Source organism: Haliaeetus leucocephalus, unplaced genomic scaffold (assembly GCF_000737465.1).
Source record: "Haliaeetus leucocephalus isolate CR32 unplaced genomic scaffold, Haliaeetus_leucocephalus-4.0 Scaffold417, whole genome shotgun sequence".
In the NCBI taxonomy this organism is placed as follows: Eukaryota; Metazoa; Chordata; class Aves; order Accipitriformes; family Accipitridae; genus Haliaeetus; species Haliaeetus leucocephalus.
This window is the reverse complement of record NW_010972853.1, coordinates 619,731-642,485: the sequence shown is the minus strand read 5'-3', so window position 1 is coordinate 642,485 and position 22,755 is coordinate 619,731. Positions and strand designations below refer to the sequence as shown.

At 38.3% G+C, this 22,755-nt stretch overlaps 1 protein-coding gene across 1 annotated transcript in view; it reads right to left on the bottom strand.

The window, feature by feature from the left end:
* Positions 1–706: 706 nt before the first annotated feature.
* The window catches only part of LOC104835905 (cytochrome c oxidase assembly protein COX16 homolog, mitochondrial), a 50,498-nt gene continuing 28,449 nt past the window's right edge, over positions 707–22,755 (bottom strand). Inside the window, exons 3-4 of the mRNA XM_010574144.1 lie at positions 15,717–15,779; positions 707–1,908 (exon numbers count right to left, since the gene is read on the bottom strand). Coding sequence (XP_010572446.1) covers positions 1,792–1,908; positions 15,717–15,779 — 180 coding nt within the window. The 3' untranslated portion in view covers positions 707–1,791. The remainder of the gene's footprint in view (positions 1,909–15,716; positions 15,780–22,755) is intronic.

Below are 22,755 nucleotides of genomic sequence, written 5' to 3'. Positions count from 1 at the left end.
TTGAGCAAGCAATCTTGCTGCTGTCAGTGGAACCGAACCAGAATTTGATTTTAAAAGTTGAAAAAATGCTTAGCAAGGTATGCAGTTTTAATTACTCCTTATCTGTCCTATTTTATATCTTACTTACCTAAGAATATTGTTTTATGTCTTAGGTAAAACTAATGACAAAACAATTAAACCAGTTTCCTTCTTGTCTAGGTCTAGCACAGCTTAATGCCTCCATATTCTATTTTTTCAGTTGTTTCCCTATAGCATTTATGATTACCTCACTCTCTTATTGCTCCTCTTATTCCTCTCCTGGTTGGTTTAATTTGTTAGTATATTTATTTAGAACCAAAGATATATATGATATTGAACAGGGAAATACACAAACACATGGCTCCAACTTTGTTCCAGATAACCTGCAACAGTTTCTGATGGTCTTCACAACTCTATCAGAAGAAAACACACACAAAACATGGCTAAGATACTTCATGTAATGCTTTATGAATTGATTTACAACTCTCTAAAAATCAGTGTTGATTCTTCTTCCTGAGAGAAAGACTGGACCTCATCACAGAAAGGCTGAAGAAAATTAAGTGCTGAGGGAAGATTTACATGAGGACAAGGAGGCTACCCTAAATAAAGTGTTAGATTGCATTTGACACATCTTGCAGAGAAGAAGGAGACCACACCTCTTCCAAAGCCAGTTCCAAAAGGATTTACATATAGGTGTCACTGAATGCTTTGAAACTAGAATCTACTGTTAATCTGTGCTCTACCACTCCATTCCTCTGAAGAGGAGTTTTACAAGTCTGTTGTTACACTTTATCAAAAGCTTCATTTCATTTGAAAAATTGACTAGATGCTTCTTCATTGAACTGTCTCAGCAGAAGTGTCGTGAACGTTAGCGTGGTTTCCTCTAACAGCAAACATTCAGCAAAGACAACTATAAAAAGACAAGCATTTCAGAAGAATTCATCAAAAGATAAAAAAAAAATCTGTGCACGTGCACAAATATACAGGTAATAATATATGTAAGATGAGCTTTGCCATTATATAGTGGTTCAAGATTCTGTTACAATACTTGTTCACAGAGAACCAGCACAGCTTTTAGTGAGGAAGAATTCTTCCAACTTAAACAGAGAAGTTCCAGTGCAAAGGTCCTGCCTGCATGAAGGTATCAATAAACAAAAATCTAACCACAGCTAAACAAATGTTATTTGACCAATTACCAGCTGACGCTCTGTATACGCCTCTGGACAGCCAACTTCCTGGAAATGAAACACAAGAATATTATTTAGCCAAAAATGGACTCACTGTTCCGAACAGTTCATATGCCTGTGGAGTCCCTTCCAAGCTTAAGAGCCTGAAGTCATGCAGGGGCTCCCTGAAGCAGCATTTATCTGGTCACGCACATCTAGATGACAGCACTGTTGTTCTCATTAGGATGACAACTTCTAGTACTGACAAGTGACTCCTGCAATGTTATTCCTTGCTGAAGCATCTCAGTTTTGAATGATAGGGATTGAAAAACAATAGGATATTCTCAGTAGAATAATCAGCTATTTTTTTAATTGAGAATTGATATATGCAGCCTATAGAACTCTGTGCAAATGGATGCAAACAAAGAGTTTCATATAATACAGTGCCTTTTGGACTGATCTCACAGTTACTTATATATACACCAGCATGAATTGTTCAGTGCAATCCCCCCCTCCCGTGTCTGTTCCTGATACTGGATTAAAAAATACGACAGTTCAGACTGAGACTTTTTTTTTTTTGCAGAGGCACCAAAGTAGGCTTGCTCAGTCACTCTGTCTTGAGACGGACAGCCTCCCGCCGTTGCTTCTGAACAGTCCTAGAATCTTCCCACAGACGGGGTCCTCTGATGTTCTCCCAGTTATCCAGGTCAGACTTTTCCAGCTTCTGCAGATAAACAGCAAAAATAACAGTGTCACCTTGACAGCCCCATGATTTAAGTAGGTATTATTCTAAATTGTTTTCTTTTTGCACAAGAAACTCAGTATCACTATTGGGTTGATGAACTTTCATCTACCCTGCAAGAGAAGTTCAACAACAAGGAAAAAAAATGTGGGAGTTATCCATATAGCTACATAAATGACTAGGGTGGGCATTACTTATCAACAGATAAATAGCATGTAGGACAGGAAGCACTATAGCATCTGAACACAACTGAAGATATCTTGTATTCACTTTTTCTTTCTTCTCTCACCTAGTTTTCCAGATCTGTTCTCCAGCTGCAAGTCTGCCAAGTACTGACGTACTAGGAGTGATAAGCATTGGTATAGCTCAAACAGAAGATTAGTAATTAGTGACCTGAAGTATCCTGTCAGCACAGATATAAAGCATACCAGAAAAGATATATTATCTAGCACAAAGAGAGACAGTAACAGTGCAATCCCCTTCAATCCATGATGTGGTTTTAACTTGAGAGAGGTATGCAATGCTTTCTGCTGCCTAGTTTCTCATGGCAGCCAACCATCACAGATTGGTCTCTCACTAAGTCATACATGAGATACGCTAACTGGCCGAACTGTGAGATACTTAAAAACTATCTAATTACCTCCTTGTCTATTCCTATCATGCCCACTCAGAAGTACCAATGACTGCAGTATTTATCTAGCCTTAGAGGCGCACAAAAATGAAGAACAGGTGCCCTCCTGATGTCACCTACCAAGTGCTGCAGTTGAAGATGACAAACATATACTGCACCTTCACAGTCCTACAGGCAGACACAGAAGTCCCTTCCCAGCAGCCACAGACGTCAAGTCTCATATACCGGCCTGCAGTCTGGAACGGTACATCAGACATGACGGGGCTCTGCCAACAGGAGACTGAGGAGGGGGTCTGCACCACTGCCAGAAACAGGGCTATTCTACACGCTACTGAAAAGGGCAATACTGTATACCATTAATGATACGTACTGCAGTGGGATTTAAACCTCTGATTTGTGATCAGGGTCTCATCTCAGCAAATGCTGTAAAAATACACCAGAAAATACTTAACCCTGCCTTGAGCCTGTGGTCTAATTTCCCTGCCTTCCATCATCCAAATAAATGGCAAATACTGAGGGACTTGAATAATAGTCGCAGAATAATTTAACAGCTAGAACAGAACAGACCGGCTGCTATTAGTTCATGTTATGTAAAAGTTTTCTGCCATTTCTACAATTGAGGAAATTGCAATGAGGTTAGTCAGATATCAAAAGAAATTAGGCAACATTGAACAGAAGATATATGAGAATGCACGCACAAACACAGCAGACTTTCACAAGGTAGGAGCAACTAAATTTTTTATACACTGGAGTTGGCATAGGTCTTTCTGAAGAATTCTCTTTACTACTTTATACATCTTATGATTAGCTGGTACTTCACTTCAACCAGAAGGGATCCAAGCTGACATGGAAGGAGGGAGAAGGAGGGAAGGTACCCATCATCCCACGCAGCAGCGACTATCCACTCTGACTGCAAATTCAGAATTTAACATCTAATTCTAATGGAAGCTTCAAGGAAACTACACTGAAAATAACCTTGTGCTTTAACAGAAGGGAAGCATGCTGATTTTATTAAACACAAAGGTACCACACAGCTGTGAGGATCTAAATTATTCCCAAAGGTACTCAGCCCCCAAAGTCTGAACAAGAATCAACATTTAAAATATATACAACAAAACTTGTAGTATCTAAAGATAGGCTACAGAAAGAAGTCTATCAAGACAGACATGCATACCAAGTTCATATTAATCTGCCCCTGAAACTTCAAAGGCTTTCCAGAGAGGAGGTTTGTCCAAAACAGGAAATATTTCAAAACTATACAATCTAAACAAACCCGTACAAGAAAGTATTTTGGCAGTTTCCAACGGAAAGCATAAAGGTACCTGGAAAACACACTGTGATATACTGATAGAATAAAACAACCAAGAGTTATGTACAGTGAATGGCATTGCTTCAAACTACAGATGAGATCTATTGACAGAGTTAGTTTTTGTCAATTAAAATATAAAGAATTAAAGATTCTAATGAATACATAGAGACACTTTTTAAAAATTTTCTATTCTCATTATATTTATAGAGATCATTAACATTTTGTGTCATGTCTAAAGACTGTGTTTGATACCTTGCTGCAATTCAAGAAGAAAGCACGTTCCTTACTGGCACACGACAGTGTCTGCAAAAATTAGTCGTTTACAGGACAAATGTCTGTTCAGCCATTAGAAGGCAGCATGATTAGACAACCCAATTTTCTAAACTGATGCTATCAAGTTTTGAAAGAATAGAGGACTCCTGTTGCATGTGGATAAGCATAAGAGTATCACAGGTAAAAGCAAACCCGAAAATCTGTTCTGCAGTGCTTTCCTACTCTATAGCTATTTTCACACGTATCTGCCTCTGCTGTTTTTGACTGGGATAGAGTTGATTTTATTCATAGTAGCTAGTACGGAGCTATGTTTTGGATTTGTGCTGAAAACAGTGTTTCTAACACAGGGATGTTTTCATTATTGCTGAGCAGTGCTTACACAGAGGCAAGGCCTCTTCTGCTTCTCAGCTCACCCCACCAGTGAGTGGGCTGGGGGTGCACAAGAAATTGGGAGGTGACACAGCTGACCAAAGGCATATTCCAGACCATATGAGGTCATGCTCAGCATATAAAGCTGGGAGAAGGAGGAAGTGGGGGATGTTCAGAGTTACAGCTCCCAAGGAATGGTTCCCAAGGAAACGCTATGTGATGGAGCCCTGCTTTCCTGGGGATGGCTGAACACCTGCCTGCCGATGGGAAGTGGTGAAGGAATTCCTTGTTTTGTTTTGCTTGTGTGCATGGCTTTTGCTTTACCTGTTAAACTGTCTTTATCCCAACCCACCAGTTTTCTCACTTTTACCCTTCTGATTCTCTCTCCCATCCCACCGGAGCCGGGGAGTGAGCGAGCAGCTGTGTGGTGCTTAGTTGCTGGCCAGGATTAAAACACGACACTACAACACATACAACTAAACAAAACCTAACCTTTTTGCTTGGTCACTTACATGAAAATTCTTACAACGGTATAACCTCAGAATAAATGGCTACATTAGATGTAGGCCAAAGACATGTATGCAGCTACTTTTAAAATTAACTTAGTGCTGAGAATAAGACCAAACTGACAGTCCTTCTATCGATTAGGTGCAGCACAAGCTGCAAAGTTACACGGCTCCTTCAGATTGCCTGAGCTGTACAGTGAGAATTCAGGCAAGCAGCCAGTTCTCCTCTCAGATGAGCTCAACCTCTTTCATTCTAACTGGCTGGTTCTTTTAATTTCTTACTTTATTTCTTTTTTTCTTTTTAGCCACCTGGACTCTGCCCACCTAACTTCATGGAGACATCACATAAAGATGGTAAACTACTTCCAGCTTTTACTAAATTGAAATCCATATGAACTGGCAGTCTAAAAACCAAAAAGCTTTTTCTCCCAATTCAAATGTACTAAATAGTATGTCATTGGAGACTACAATGAAATGTAATCGGATCAGACCAGCACCACTTTTCCTGCTTGTCTCAAATAGCCCAAAGGATATTGAAAATTAGCTGTTTAAAGTAAGATCAGTGTAGTCCATTAAATCTACTGATTCACTTCCTAAATCAGCTAAACTGCCTCTTAAAAGTACAGGACTGACAGAAGCTGTAAATTCAAGAAAAAAAATGCAGCTATGCAGACAGGCACAGCGAACAAAAAAAAAAAAAAAAGTTCAACTGTTTGCCACACACTTGACTTTTAGGAATTTGTTAAACAGCTTGCCTGGTGCAAAGGTACCAATAAGGATGTAAAGAGACCTTCAATTCTTAATTGCTGGTTATGCCTGACTTGATATTATGTAAAAGCCATAATCCTCTATCAGCTTTAAAATACAATAAATTTTAAAAAGAGTTTGAATTCTACTCTTGCAGTATAGTCTTCATGCCACAATAAACACTGAAATCTGCAGAAATTCATTTAGAGCTATTGGTGCTCTGGCTGAGTTAATTCAATGTGGTCACTTGCTAAAAATGTTTGGCTTTAGTCTCTGTTTCCCACACGTGAAAGGAGGGATAAGAAAATCCTGTTTACTTTACAGCTTGATGCAAAAAATTCTGTGATGAGCACCACAGAAAGAAACTGCTCTAATTCAGAGAGACAATCATTTCCCATCCTTATAGTAAGCAAACCCATTGTATTGGGTTTGTGTGGCAAGGTTTTGGTAGTGATGGGGCTACAGGGGTGGCTTCTGTGAGAAGCTGCTGGAAGCTTCCCCTCTGCCTGATGGACAACCCACCACATGTCCCAGTCAGAAAAATGAAATAGATTAGGAAAACAAATACATACTGGTTATGAATGAATCCTATTTAAGCATAAGACTATGCAAACACTTGAACTGGCACAGCTGAAGGAATCACTGGGTGAAGGGAGAACAGAAACATCTTTTAGCGGCTATGTTGTAAAAGATGTGTATCAAGGAACTGCACCACCAATTTGTCTCTGCATCATCTTCCCAATTTGAAGAATGAGAACAGGACTTGCCTCCATCTCAGAGGTGTCACAGAGTTTAATTAATGTTCACAGAGTGCTCTCATAGTTTTGTGTGAAGATGCTATAGTGATACAAACTACTCAGTAAACAAAACAATTACAGCACTCAGTTAAAATGACATGATTATGCAGCCTTGAATTTTTAAAATAACAGAAAATAACATTAGGCAGATAGACTTCCATCTAGGAATTAGGGTTTGCCATGATTTCCTTCTAACTGACAACCTCCTAACTGACAATCCCTTCTTAAAATGAAGAATGTCTTAAAAACCACATTAAATCTCAGAGGATAACCCAGTGCCATTTATGCATTACACCTGCAGATCACCCAAGATGGACTTCTCGGTCTAAAGGATTCACAAGCTCTATGGGTAAAGTCAAGAGAACTCATGCATGGGTCATTTACTTTCGGCTTATCTTCTTTTCTGGCGCAAAAATGAAACTCTGAACCATCCAACATAAAGAATAGCATGAGTGCAATAGTATACCTTCAAGATCAAACATCCAAAATTCAGCAAATTCCACTTTTAATTAAGCAGTGAAGTACATTTAGGACCATTTTAATTTCCCTTGTATATGGAAGTTTTATCAAGCTATGGTTAATGTGCCCCAGAAAGAGAAGTGCTGCTTATTAAGGTTTATCTCTGAATTTACAGCTTGGGAGACCTAGCCAAGTTAATAGGACCAAGGAATTTCCCAACTTTGAGTGCTTGATCTTGCCAACTTTGTATCGTATTAAACTTCATAAAGGTATGTCCTAGTTACTGCAGCACAACCCTCTAAAAGAGGAGCAGACAGGGACAGCCTTTTGGGATGTCTGAAGGATCTTTTTCAGCTATATGAAGCTGAGCTTGGCTGAAGGGGTATGTGATCTTCTACAGTGCAGGAGTGCAGTAAAAGCAAAAAATGACAGTTCTGTGGCTGGTAGGAAAAGCATATGGATTTCCACAGCATGTCCCTGTCTGGAGCCCACAAAAGCCTCCTGACACCACAGAGAAGATTTATTTCAAACATCTTGCTAGGACTATGAATACTTGGAAGCGTGGAAAATTTTTTTACTTTGTGTATATAAAATTTGGCACACTATGTCCTTCTAATAATGATAAAAAGATACTCTAATCAAAAAAGAAAGAGGTGTACAAGGATCAAAAAATACTAGATCCATGAGTCACACATGGTGTTTTTCCTTCTGAAGAGATCTGAAAAATAAGCTTTTACAGGTTTCTTATGTCAGAGGAAAAAGCTGTGATGAATATCACAGCGAAGGGCTAGGAGATTACCACAGAAGAAATGATCAGTTACCACTATGAAACTACTAACAGAAGTGTGTGGGCCTAAGAAAATAAACAGCTAGAGAAGGTTTACAACAATGTCAAGTTAAACTTAAATCCAGGACATTAAATAACTGCCTTAAAGTAACCATGGTCCTTCAAATCAGCAGTCAACCTTATTAAGTAGTTGACCCTTCTGAATTGGTGAGTTAAATCTTCTGCCTTTCACATACTGCTCCTCTATCCTCACCTCAGTTAGTTCAGGTAACATTCACACAGAGTTAGTGTAGTTTAGGACTTTTGCTTCTTATCTATACTTTCCTGCTGATTTTCCACTCATCCTTCTTCCAGAACTTCCTTGTCAACTTATATGCTGAAACAGAATGCTTTTCTCTGTGTAGAAACTATGGTTTTGGCTAAATGTTAACAGAGCAACTTCAATCCTTTCAGCCATAACTAGTTTTTCAGTGACATTAATGGCTACTGTTTGATGTACGCTGTTGGGCAAATTTCTCATAAGAAAAAAACCCCTCCTGTTTCTTCTCTGTGGCTAACATCCCCTGTCTATTTGATGAGGGTAGTAATATGAGTGTTAGTCCCCTGCTATATCGCAAGTGACACTAAAGCTACTTCTCAGCAATACTGCTGCATGTACAGTACTCAACTTGTGAATAAATCCAGCTTTCATTCTATCAGAACCAACAGGTCTTCAAATCAGAAAGACTTCTATCTGAGAAGGATCAAGGCATATATCTAAATTTTTACAAGAATGAAGAGGAAGTTTTAGAAGGTAAGGTCTGGCGTCTTTCTATGGTTGGAGGGTATTTTGGTTTTGAACTGCATCGTGCTTAAAGACTCTGTCTTTATTTTCATGTTAGAGCTGTAAGATGGCACAGTAGGACACTGGCTCTCCAATGACTTGCTGGGAAGATACCACGAACAAGATGGAGTACTATATATTGAATTGCCAATAGCATTTCCCCCAGCCTCTGAACTTCTCAGTGACGTCTCCAAGCTATAGTTGGGCAAAACTCAAGTCTTACCACATGTACAATGAAGTCAGGGGTTGAAATAGGGAACTTTTCCACTCAATTTTTCGAAGTTTGATTATTTAGTTAAAAAGTGTGCAAACTCCATGGTCAGTCTCCACCGTCATCTCACGTCTCATTTTTCCATTGGATCAGTAAGCCTCTTAGGACAGACAGTGACCCACTCTCTGACAGTAACTTGCTACTGCAGAGTACATTTGTTCAGTACAGTTTGAGCATTAAATAAGATGGTTAACAATAATTTGAGAAGCAAAGAACATGCAAGAATTGTATAACAATCTTTTAAAGTATTTCAAATTTAGCCTGATGATGTCCATGTGGGCATCATCTGGAATTAGGCTGGCAGTCACAGAATATTCCAGGTACTGTTCATGAAATTGGTCAAAAAAAAGAAAAAAAGCTAAGCAAAACAAACAGGAGGATATTCTTGCAAAAAGCCACTTTGCCTGGTTGCTGAGACAAGAGCTACCTGTTTTGCTGTATCCTCTTCAGAGGCAGTCGATGAGAGGAATGTATACAGCCTCAGCTGTGTAGTTAAATTCCCATACTAAAGTTACTTCAGAGGTATTTCATACCAAAGATCTAGCAATTCCCCACTGGGGGCCTATTAGTATGACAGAAGTGCTTAACGTTTCCACCTAGTCAGCTGCATAAGAAAATGTTCCCAATACTGCCTGGTAGAAACTACCAGCATCCCTTAGGACAATAAATGAAAGAATTCAGCCATGCTGTGTGGATGCCACTTTCCCTACTCAAACTTTTTTTTTTTGTGACCGAGACAACACAGTGTTGGCCCTAACATGGTTAAGTGTTGGTTGGTTCCTCTGGGATTAAAAAAAAGCATACAGGGAGCACAAGCAGGTACAAAGGTTTCTATTTTGGAGAGGAGAAAGCGTGAGGAGAAGAGATTATTTATAACCGGCATTTGTATGCCCTGACCATGTTTGCTGTCTGATTGCACTGTTAAGTGCCTTACTTTGTTTACCATCTATGAGAAATCTGTGTCTTCTTATGGGGTAAGAAAAGTGCAAATGCAACACACACGAAAGAAACAGCTCACAACTAAGAAAAATCCTGTGCAAAGAGGTATGTTATAAACATGACCAGGAAAGAATTTACAGGACTATTTAATAGACATGAATTCCAGAAATAAGACCAGTAAAAGGCAATACCCTGTGAACTTTCCTCTGGAGGCTGAGTGTCTCTCTTCCTGCAAGAATGCTTTTCCACCAGAACTCTTCCTACACCATACCCATCACCAAATCCCACCTTCTTGTGTTTCTCTGATCACATTTTGACCTCTGGCACACAAGACTTTTGAGATGTCAAGAAGAAAAGGAGCAAACTGTAGCTTGGCTATGGGTTGTACATCCACTCAGAATAAAATGCCTAGCCCAAACTATTTTAACTAAAATCCTTTCCCACAGAAGTCTCCATTAATGATAAACTAACACCACTTTGTCCTTCTCTACAAAACATTAAGTGAAAAAGACTCACAGTGAAATAAAAACTCTCAAGACCATTTTACATGTGAATAGACAAAAATGCAAGAAAGTCCACTCATCCCAAACACAACCTGGAGGACAGTCAGAATCTAACGGCTAGGCTGGACAACGCACCAACAAAGAAGAGAGCGTGGAAAGGACAGAGTGATTAAAGAGTGAAAGAACAATATCTCAATCTCATTTAGTGTCACAACAGTCACTAAGGAGGGATTTTTTTCCCAACATCTTTGTCATCTCTCAAACAGCTCAAGGTATTTAGCCACTAGTATCTTCACAGACACTGAAGTAAATCAATTCAATACATTAATCTGTTAATTCTTAAACAGCAACAAAACTGGTAATCCTCTGGTACTGATAATGGCAGCAACAAGATACTTGCAGATTTCAACTACTGGCATTCAGGAATTACCTTCCTTCTTGAGTAGTCCCCATTGTCCACACATTTTGATGCATCTATTTAATACTATAAATTACTATGTTACTACACCATCCCTTCTTGAAAAAAATGTTTCATCCATTCTGCTGGCACTACAATCCCCAAAGTTAAGTCAAATGAGCATTAAGTGGCTTGAATCTTTTTTAGAAGAGCTTATTCAAATTCTTCTTTTACTCTTAAGACAGTAAGTATACAGATTATATTCCCAAACCACCTCACCACATACCTGCTTTTACTTCTTGAACTATCCTGAGCAGGACACTGCAATTAAAATGCTTTTGCTGTAATTCTCAGGACAGTTACACAACTTTTGTCCAGAGCTAACGTTGACCTTTGGTGATTTATCAAATTTTGAGGAACAAAAACTGCTCAATATTCATATACTTTAAGTCAAGAAAGCAGCATTCTCTAGACTGACTATTCGCAGACCAGCATTTTCCCTCACTTATGCCATGCTGAGTCCAATAGCTTGCAACCAGTTAAAGGAAAACTTTAAGAAGTTTTACAGTTTTGATATTCTGAAAGACAGAGAACGCATTTTTCTTGCTGTTGTGTTCAAATTATGTTCCCCTCTATTAATAACAGGCCTTACTTCTCATTTTAGTATCTTTGCTGCAGTAAAAAAAAAATCTTCAATAGCTAGAACTTTCTTCTTATTAAGGTATTTGTATATAACTAACATTCTTTTTGGTACCTTTAAAAAGATTTACATCTTTAAGTTTCTTTTAAGGCATTTTCTCAAGCCCTAAGTAAATATATTCAGCCTGTTCTGCAACCTATACCATTTTTAAAGCCCTGTTCAAAATGTGGATACCAGAAGTAGATCCAGTATTTCAGTACTAGCGCCACACTCAGAAGTAAAATCACCGGTTCCTACCATCTACCATTCCTGTTTATACACATGAAGACTGAATTAGTTCTTTGTGCCACAGCATCACAGTAGAAGATCAATCTGAATTATTTGTTCACCAACTCCTAAATTTTTTCCAGAGTTGCTACTTTCCATAATGCAGTCCACTCTGGCCTGCATTTCCAGTTTTTTAAACAAATAACTTTGGCTACTTTAAAAGGTACTTTGCTCACTTAATGGGCCCAGCTTACCAAGTAATACGAACAGCTCTCTGTCCCTGCCTTGCCATACTTTTACTGCTTCGATACTTTCGTCACTTGTGCATCACTTGCACATCAGTGATGATTTTACAGTTTCTTCCGTATCACTGAAAAAAGTACTCAGTATTGCCCAGATATGTCCCAAATCTCATAGAACACTTAAAATGATCACTCTCCTGCCTAGTGATGATTCCCAGAGAACCATCATTCCCAGATTGAGATTTTCAGCAGCCATTGAAGTCTTCCAAGCATTTTCTTGGAACGCGGCTATAAACCATCAGAGCCTAATAGATATTAAATAACTTCTTGTTTGGTTATTAAGAGGTTTGGACGTACATCCCTTGTCTCTTCTGATTTGAATACAAAGGACTTTTTTCTCTAAAAGAAATACAAATATATTTTTTGAATGCTGCAACTTTGCCAACATGGTTACTCATGATTTTACATCCTCATTATTTTATTCTTAGTTTGCTGCAACACTATCCTCTTACCCACATCCTTGTCAGCTCACTTATCAGACAACTCTCTGTTGTCCTTAGTATCTTTTATCAGTCTTCTTTGCTTTATACTTCTCATTTACTGTTTCCATAGCAATCCTTCACATTTATTATTTATTGTGGTTTTTTTTTCCTCTGCCTTCAATTGCCACTGGTTCCCATTGGATATCACATATTTGATTCAAACTTAACTGATTTTTCCATTGTAAAATGTTAATAAATTCTTCTTAAAGATGTTTTTACTTGCTTGAAAAACCCTAAACAACAATTCTTTATTTTGGGGTCTGATAAAACTGACTGAGGCCAGATATTTTAGCGTGTACTAGACCATTAATTTCACAGAAGTACAGAAACCAAGTGCTAGAATAAGGAATGTTATTTTGAGATTGCATTTAAACCAATGAAAAGGAATGTACTGTGATTGTTAAACATCCACGAGAATGTTTTTCACTCATCACATTAATCAGTTCTTTTATCCCCCCTCGTTCAAATAATATTTTTGTCCTTAGAAATAAAATACTCTAGGCTTTTGTCACAGGTCAAACACTTGACATTTTTTACAGTGTGTTCTACAAGGCCCAGCTCAGCAGCAGAACTACATTCACATTACTACCAGTGTCACTAGTGGACAAAGCCATGATTTATTAGGCAAAGGGGAGCAGCAAGGGCTAATTGGCCATATGAGGACACATAAGTGAGTGAGAGGAATGCATAAACAATGGAGAACACATGCAAAGGTAGCTTGCTCCTCTGGCATGCCCCAAGGCACAAATAAACAGCATTATTAACAAATCTGAGATGTAAGAAATGCAGTGCGAATTACACATGCAAATTCTTTCTTCCTCAAAAGACCATCTTGGTCAGAAATACTCTTATATGAAATAAAGTAAATTTTGTACAGTTTGAGAAGATATAATTTAGGAAATTAGAAGGTGAGAAAATGTCTTTATGTTAAGTTCCTCACAGTAAATTGATTAAACCTGCGATTACAACTTTTTTCATCATCACCACCACCACAATGGAGACAGACTTCAACATGTTTGAAATATTGGAAATGTCTTTATCTTTTACAATATGCCCATAAAGGTGTATGCTTATAGCAGAAATGATGACATTCTAGAAGAATTCAGTATGTGTTCAATATGCACATATCTGTAAGAACAATAAGATATTTTTAAAAGTCTTAGAGAGGGCCCATGGACATTTGCATGCATCAGGCAATCATGCTTCAAAAGAGCTGGCTTGGTATCCTCAGTAACAGCTGCAGATATAATGCTAATAATATTGTAAAATAAGGCTTTACATATCAGAACAGCAACTTTTTTTTTAACAGCCCTTGATCTCTTATCATACCATATTTAGTAACAGCCACCAGTGTAATCCTCCGATGTGACCTATATATAGAATTAGAAGATGCTCTTAAGAGCTGTTTTTTGGACAAGTAAAAAACATTAAAAAAGGAGAAAAAAAACCTACCCAAGACCCCCTAGCCTGGAACACACAGCTATGCTCCTAAATGTCAGTTGTAACTCAGTGACTGGTTAGATTTTGTCCACCAGAATACAGAGGTAACATTGAATAAAATTGTCACACAGTCAATGTGGAGCCTGTGAACCATGTGCATGACTGCTGGTAGTTCCACAAGTTTCACTGAAGTAAGAAATCAATATGCCTAGTGCTTGCAAGTTGGTGCCCACAGTAAAGTCTATATTGAGAATAGAGTTCAAAACAATAATCTGAATCTATTTTCATTAGGTGGAAATGCAAATCCATTTGTTTTGTTGAACTAGTCTGCTCCCTATAACACCCAAATGCTACTTTGGAAGAATTTCAGCCTGGGAACTCTCTGCAGTTTACATGAAGAAAAAAATAAGATTGCTTCTGTCATTTCTGTCCATCAGGAAGGAGCCTCATTACCCAAGTAGGCTTGTAATATGTAGTTATGCCAGTTGTATTTTATTACCATTGATTTATCCATAAAGATAATGCAATTGTGGCCATTTAAATATTATCCTTCAACTATTTACTTATCTTCTGGAGAAAAAGCAAGGCATATCTGAATACAGATCAGTTGATTTTGAGGTTAGGTAGTGAGTTAAACAGAGAGATGTGGTTCTTTTTCCTACTTGTGGTTCTTCCACATAAATGAATCAGAGCAGCCTTATAGTATATTCTATGGAAAGCGAGAGGTACAATAACCCCAGAGGCAATCAGAACTTAATGGATTTGTATGTTTTGAGTTTCCATTGGAGCTTTCCATATGTACTCATGGATCAAATCTTTTTGTTCCCTACACCATAAAACACAGTTCTTTGTAGAAGAGAGACAGCCCAAACTGTTTGCAATAATGGTAAAACACTATCACAAACCTAGCAGGTAAGTAGATGTTCTGTGAAATTAGGCATGTGAAAATACAAAAGGTAAGTTTTATTTTTATTTCAGACAAATCACAAAAGAGTAATATAAGGTTTTATTAGCAAGATCACGTACTGCCATTTGGACACCTAAGTATGAGAGCTATGGGTGCAATCAAGCTCTTGAAAGGCTTGTGACAGGAATGTGCTACGGGATGAAAAAGAAAACCTGTGTTCAGCATAAAGACCACAGAGATAGATAAAGTGTTAGCTGGACATGTGATACAAGTAATTTTAAAACATAAAAATTATCTTAAGTAGCTTTATCCTTTGTTTCCGGATACAGGGAGGCTCTTTCCACTTTTCCTAACATGGCTTTTAGTAGGCCTGAAGATTTATGAAACTCTGGATATTAAACTGGCCAAAATAGCCATTTTGGAGCTCAGTAATGTTTGAAGAAAACGCATTGTTGAGGAAAGAGTGAAATATTTCTCTATAAAATTTTCTGAAATAGTGAAAAAGGAACAGCAGTTGTTTGAAAGATGCACGTAAGTTTCAGAAGCAAGAAATAACAGAAAGCACGTCAAGCACATTGTTCTGTAATTTGGTCTAAAGATCATCAAAACTCATGCAACAGAAGTGCTGACATACACATACACACATTCCATCTAAGGCCAACATCAGCCTTACATTTATAGGCTAGGTTAACCACAGAAATCATGGAATTTATTTGTACCACTGTACTTGGCACCTGGACATCAAAGTAAAGCTGTGTTCAGAAAAAAGCACTGCATGTTTAAAAACCTTTCTTTACATAAAACCTTGTTTTTATTGGACATCAGTGAGTCAAAGGCAGATGGCTGATCTAATTTTAGTTAGGGACAGATACAACCCACCAGTGGCCAGGGTAATCAAGGGTAGCCAAGGTTATGAGCCCCAAGCAACAAATTTATTTTACCTCATATTCAGATTCCAGTGTCACAGTGTTCTGTTTTAATTTTTCTTTCAAAGCTGGATCAACCTGCAAGACAAACAAAAATACAGCAAATATGTTTGCTTTTAAGAATTTTTTGGTTTTTTAAAGAAATCTTAACCTCAAATAAACTAAATATTGGTACATGCAACCCCTCCTCTCCTCTAAATGAGCTTATGTGCAGTTTGTTGAGATACCAGGATGATGAACACAGTACAAGCATTGGGCTGAAAATAGACAGGTCAACAACCAAACTTTTCAAATCAAAACAGAAGTAAATTTGTAAGGAGCCCTGCACTTGCATTACCTTAGATATTTATATCTGTAACAGTTTAGTTTGAAACTGTCAAGCTAAACAAAGCCTTAAACAAATGAAACAAGAAAGACCAAGAAAGAGAAAATTGTGATCACATTACATATTTTACTCCTGAATGTTGTATTCAGTGAATAGGTATACAACATATTCTGGTTTTCAAAGTCTAAGCATGAGTCAAGCTTCCAATTTTCTGAACATACAGCTCACTCTCTACCAACAATGTTGGCGATTCCTGCCACCTTTCAGAGAAGTTTGTTCAAAGAACAAATCTAAAACCAGACATGTTCTCCTCAAACAGACATCAATCACATATGCAGTATTCAGACACAGTCTTTAGGCTAATCAAGCAAAATATCAAATAAATCTACCATGAGAAAGCATTCTCATTTTTAGACTTTAAATACAACCAGTGTTAAACAAACTAGACATGTAAGAAGACTGGTAACGTGTTTAGTTCAGCATCCATGGTACGCTAGTCCAACTATGACTAGTTCAGTGAGGAAAAGTTGTTATTATTCATTTGCTGCTTCTTGATCTGAATGAAAAGGGCTCATTTACCCTCGTCACAACCAACCTCAAATGTCTATAAGCAGTCTAGAAAAGAAAAAGGAGGGAACACGTTATAGAATTTGCCCGGTCGATGACAAGATCCACCTTCACATTCTGCCCCAATACAAGCTCCTGATCCTCAGAGGTACTTAAAATACACACCTACCATCTGTATTGATGGGAACCGCTCTGAATAATCTCCCTAGGCCATAATGTTCCCCCTGATTACAGACACTGCCTGCTAGTTAGTATGCAGCCTGTGAGACCTCAATTCCTAAGGATGCTAAGACAGGAAAGTCTAACACCTTCTGTGCATGGCTAGAGGTTTGATTTCCCTATCTGATCGGAGATCTGGCCATAGAAATACACGAATTTGCAACCTCCAGACTCATTACACTTGGGAAGTAAGCCAAAATATCTAAAATGGTTAAAGTTTGTACAGGATACAGCTCCCACTTTCTTTGCAATTAAAAAAAAAACAAACCCAACCTTGTAAAACAAGGCACTGTCTCTGCACTGGCCCTCTTCATCAAATAAAAAAATGAAATGCTACATCTCTGCTTTGGCATTCAAGGCCTCCATAGAACTGCCCCTCATTAAAGAGGGATTGCCTCTTTCCTGTGACCATGAGCTCCAACAACAGCCATGCTTCATTAGAACAATGAACCCATCCATCACACAAGCAGAAATGGGAACTCTTTGGGCAGCCAGACAGGCTTTGGAGCTTGCCTTCACAGAGATAAGAGTGATCGTGGACCTCACTGTATTCAGAACTAAATGCAAACACTATTTGTTATGCTTGGTGTTCTCACAATACACGTATGGACAAGGGGAAATAAATGCTCCAGCAAGTAAAGAAGCAAGAGAGTTTTATTTCCTCCTATGTTTTCCCTTCATTTAATAATAAGGCACCCAAGATAACATGGTTGGAGCAGCATTTTTACTTAATTAACCGCAGCCGGAATTTAACTTACAAAGACAGCTCAATATCGCCATTATCAAGTTTTATTTTAGCAATTTTTAGTGTTTTTTTTTAAATGTGTGGTGTCTGCATAGGCACATTTATGTAAGGTAAAGGGAAACAAGCGGTGAAGTTACTGCTGCTTCTTCTCCCTTCCAGGCCCTTCTGTCTTCAGACTTCCTCGCGTATTCATTCTCCTCTGCCTGCACAAAGGGAGAAGACTAGCTGAAACTGAGACAGAGCGTCCCAATACTCCTAACTGTTTGAAGCTGCAGCTCTAATAATGACAAAAACACAGAAATGAAGGAGGCTAGTTGAAATTTCTCAGAAAAAAGTTATCCTGCAAATGAGAAATGAAGAGAAACTCCTGCTTCTAAAGAAGCAGGAATTTTATTCAGCAAATTAACTTACCAAAAAAGACTAGTTAAACCCTGTTTTGAGGGCAAACTGTACACGCATCTTGGCAAGCTCTTAATATTTAACATACAGGCACATGAAAGACGTAAGTCCACTCTGCAGAACATGTTATTTTGCTCCAAGTTCCACAAAAAAAAAAAGAAGGGAGCAAGTATGTACTTCCTTTTATCTTTACATTTTCTTGTTCCCTACATACTTACCCACGTAGAATAATTTAAATGTACTTGACTCCACACAGAAATTGAGTCATCTGCATGTTCTAAAGCCTTGGTTGCAAACCCCTGCTTTTCAGTTGCCAAATGGAGACAGGTTACGAATTGTTTTCAGAAGCAACATGGCAATTGAAAAAAAGTATATGATAAAGATCTGTTTCCACAGTGTTTGTACCATGCTGCACTATATTTGCAACATCACAAGAACAAAAAAAGGAAAACAGAATGGTGCTATTTTCACTCTGAAAAGGCAGATAAACATCAATACGAGCCACGATCACAGATCATAACCAGGGAACACTTAAAATGTGGGCAGAGCCAGGAAAGCAGCCTTGCCAAAGTGGTAGCTCCTTTACATTACACATCTGCCACAAGATCCGAACACAAACACATGCATTTCGCTTCCATGATGACTGTTATGCCAAAACACATACTGCCAAATGAGCTAAAAGTATTCAGTTATGTACTGGCAAATGAATCATCAGCTAAATTATGAACACAAATCCCTATTAGTAAATATGATGGAGGAAGCAGACAAAGCCCAAATGCCGTAACAGTCTCACCATTATTTAGGAGGCAGGAAGGAACAGAAGACAATATCCCTTTATACTAGAGGACTCCTCCTTGTCAAGCAAAATCTCAGATTTAAGTTCCATTTAAATTCAAGCTTTGTCTCTAAATATGGAATTCAAGGATGTGTGGACTTCTAATTACAGCATAACTTCACAAATTCTTACTGAAAAACTATCAAAATACTTGATGTAAGTTTTCAGACGGTTTTCATGAGAAGCTGTCTGCAAGGCTTCAAAAACAATACTGTAAATACAATATTTCAAGGCTTTCCTATTTTTTATTCTGGGGCATTGGGGTTTTTTTTCCCTATACAGCACTTGCAGCAAAAATGAATGAAACATCCTCAGAGTATTTTGCACTATAGAGGCTTATTTCATATTACATCAATTCAAAGTGCAAGGGCAGGTATATAGACAAACCTCAAAAAAGGTTTAAGAACAAAGTTTTCAAATTAGAATTTTGTCCCCTTTCACACTCCACTGTTCCTTCAGATTTACCCTTACTATACTTCAAAATGTTCCCAAAGATAGAGACTTAAAAAATATTCTTAGGTGGCTAAAAGTAAGAGAGGTTAAGCACAAAATTATTCTTAGAAATCTTCATAGGTAGCTATTTGAGGCTGTAAGTACCTAAATCCTTTTAAAATCTAGCTGCCACTTCTCATTTTAAGGCTCACATTTCAGTTTTTCAATTAGAACCTGGACAGAATTTCTGGGTGGAAAACAAGGTGCACCTCAGGGTGCAGACAAGGGGCATCACTTCAGACCAAAGCAGGAATACCTGGTGCTTGCAGCCCCTACCAAACCAGGGACTCCTGCAGCGCACTGTGATAAACTGTTGGCCTCTCTACACTCTTTTCATTCAAAGGTATTTTTTGTTTCTGACACAAATATTTCTGGTACAGTTATAAACCTAAATGTGCTTCTACTAAAAAAATTCTCTAGCTAACAATTCTGCGCTGATCCTCAGTGACCACAGTTCATTTTGGTTCAGAAGCAAATAATACAGACAGAGAGCAAATGTGAAATTTTTGAATGTCACTAACTTTACCTCGAGGATATGGAAAGGATAGCTCTTCCACAAAGGAACCCAAAGAACACCATCACAATCCCCTTTTGATGTTCAGAGGGATGGAACACCTCTCTTGTGAAGAAAGGCTGAGAGAGTTGGGGGTGTTCAGCCTGGAGAAGAGAAGGCTCCAGGGAGACCTTATCGCAGCCTTTCAGTACTTAACGGGGGCTTACAAGAAAGATGGGGACAAACTTTTTAGCAGGGCCTGTAGCAATAGGACAAGGGGTAATGGTTTTAAACTAAAAGATGGTAGATGCAGACTAGATATAGGGAAGACATTTTTTCTGATGAGGGTGGTGAAACACTGGCAGAGGTTGCCCAGAGAGGTGGTAGATGCCCCTTCCCTGGAAACATCCAAGGTCAGGTTTGACAGGGCTCTGAGCAACCTGATCTAGTTGAAGATGTCCCTGCTCATGGCAGGGGGCTTGGACTAGATGACCTTTAAAGGTCCCTTCCAACCCAAACTGTTCTATGATTCTATGAAACACAGGAATACAAAGCAGATTAGCAGTGTCCCTTCTGTTCAGCATTCAGAGAGGAGGAACAAGTTGATTCACGTTCTAATTTTCAGGGTAGCATCCCAGTCATCCACAATACGTGCATGCCTGGATCTGTACTTTAAATAGTCAAATTTCACAGGCAGTCTCTCTGTCTCAGCTATAGCCATTATTATTTATTTGTCCACTTACTATTTGTGGCCATGGGTTCTAGCGCAAATCAAGTCTCAAATATATTACATCTTCTCAAATTAAGGGTTCAATTACTACACAAGGAAACTGTCAGGAGACAACCATGTCATGAGAAGAGGACTGTGCTTTTAATAGTCTCCTCTCACATAAGTCAGCACAGCAAGTTGTATACTTGTGTCCAGAGACTGGCATGTACTGACCAAATATTTGTATGCCAAAGTCTTACAAAACTTTCCCTCTAGCAAGCACTTCCAGAAGGCGGCAGATTTTTACTAAAACACGAGTATCCTTTCCTACCCTATCCTCCACAAAATAATATCCCACTGAGAAAGATTTCAGCTTTTACTTTGGAAATGGGGAAGGATGATGGCTTGAATGTAATGAACATGAATTAAGCTTTTTTTTCTTTTTCATCTGCTCACACCAGCATAAACAGATGAGACACAGTTCTCCTACAGCATCCACAACTCGGAGAGGCCACAAAATGACTGTTTATATGAAATTCTTAATTTTGTTCTCCCCACCCATTTTTTAAACTTAGAGTAAACCAGAACCACCAGTTCTGGCTCTCCCAATAGAATATCTTCTTTGAAAACATTTATCATATGCCTAACTCCTCTAAATGGAAAATCGGCAATCTTGTGTGGATCAGTCAACTTTAATCTTCCTTGAGAAGAAAAGACTCCCGTAAATTGTTACAAAAGTCTGTGTCATAAATGTTCCAAATTGTGGTTTATGAGCATAGTGAGAAGCTGTAGACAAGAGAGGATAAATCCCAGCACTCAGGAAGGGCAGTATAAACTACAGCCAAGCTGAGTGCCATTCTACTTAAGGAATTAAGGGAACAAAGCTTGTAAACACTGTAAAGTACAACAATGGTTGTACTTATGCCAAACTCTTTGGCATACAGTCTTTGGTAACACAGAAGGGCAAGGCAAAACATACCATTTCGTGCAACTTCATTCACAACATCTTTTAACTGAATTATTTTTAATATCTAATACATGAAAAACACTTAGGTAAGGCTACTGCATATGCTTGGATAGGAATACTTCTGAACACTGCAGAGACAGTTGAGACTAGATGCAAAACCTGGCTTTGTGTCCTTTGACTCTTTCCTAAGATCTGCATAGAATACAGACAGTTAAGCAAAAAAAATATTTCATCCAGCCTCTGACAGAAATCAATGCAGACATTTCCAAAGGAGCAATATAAAGTCTTATTACAGCAGCAGTTCCCAGAGTTACAGTACATGGTGCAGCAGTGATCTCTCTAAATCCAAATCTTCTACTTGCTTTCAGATGGATCAAAAAAAAAGACCTACAATCCCAAACTCTGGACCATACATTTTCACATGTTAATGCCACAGGAAATGCAAATAAGATAAAGGCTAATATGATGACCAAACCTCCCATACTTCAGCAAGCACTTCAGTCTATCTAGATTTCTCATATATAAGGTCATCAAAACTAACAGGAGTTCTACAGCTTTCAGTTCCGAGAAGAAAGTACTCAAGCATTTAATCAATGATTTGTATGCTTTCGCATCCAGATTGATTTGCAGGTGCACATTTGTTTATTTGATTTATAAAACATAAATTAGTGCCTTAAACCTTGGCTCTGAGTATGTTAGCATAAATTTCATTTCACAGTAAAATTCAGTGCAAAAACTGTTCCTTCCAGTATAAAATAAAACATGCCAATAGAGAAAAAAAAACCCACAAGTGTGGAACTAACAGCAAGACCCTTGGTGTTTTTGAAAGGTCCCTGCAAGGAAAAGCAAATTTTGCTGCATTCATAAAGACAAACCAGTTCTAAGTATAGACCCAACCACACCTCTCGCCTTAAAGTCAGAATGGTAGAGCTCTCCAATACAGGATCTCAAAGCTGGCATTCCTGGGCTTTGCTAAATCTTGGTTACTCTGCAACCCAATAGTACAAAGGGAGGAACTTGCTAAGTATTCTGTGCAGTTTTTCCCAAATTTCCTTTTTACTTTCGTCCAAACAAGAAACAAAAGTGTAAGACCTCCCAGGTGAAAGGGACAGACGCTGAAGATCCATGGTGTAAACTATGCAAGAAAGGCAAGAATGGTTCAGCCTGATTTACTATCAGAGGGTTTAATGTGTTTATTTATTATCACAGAAAGAGGTGCAAAGTAAGGCAATAGCACATTCTTTTTTGTCTGTCAGACAAAATGTGGACCACTGGTCACAAAAAAAGATTCTTAGCCTGGAAC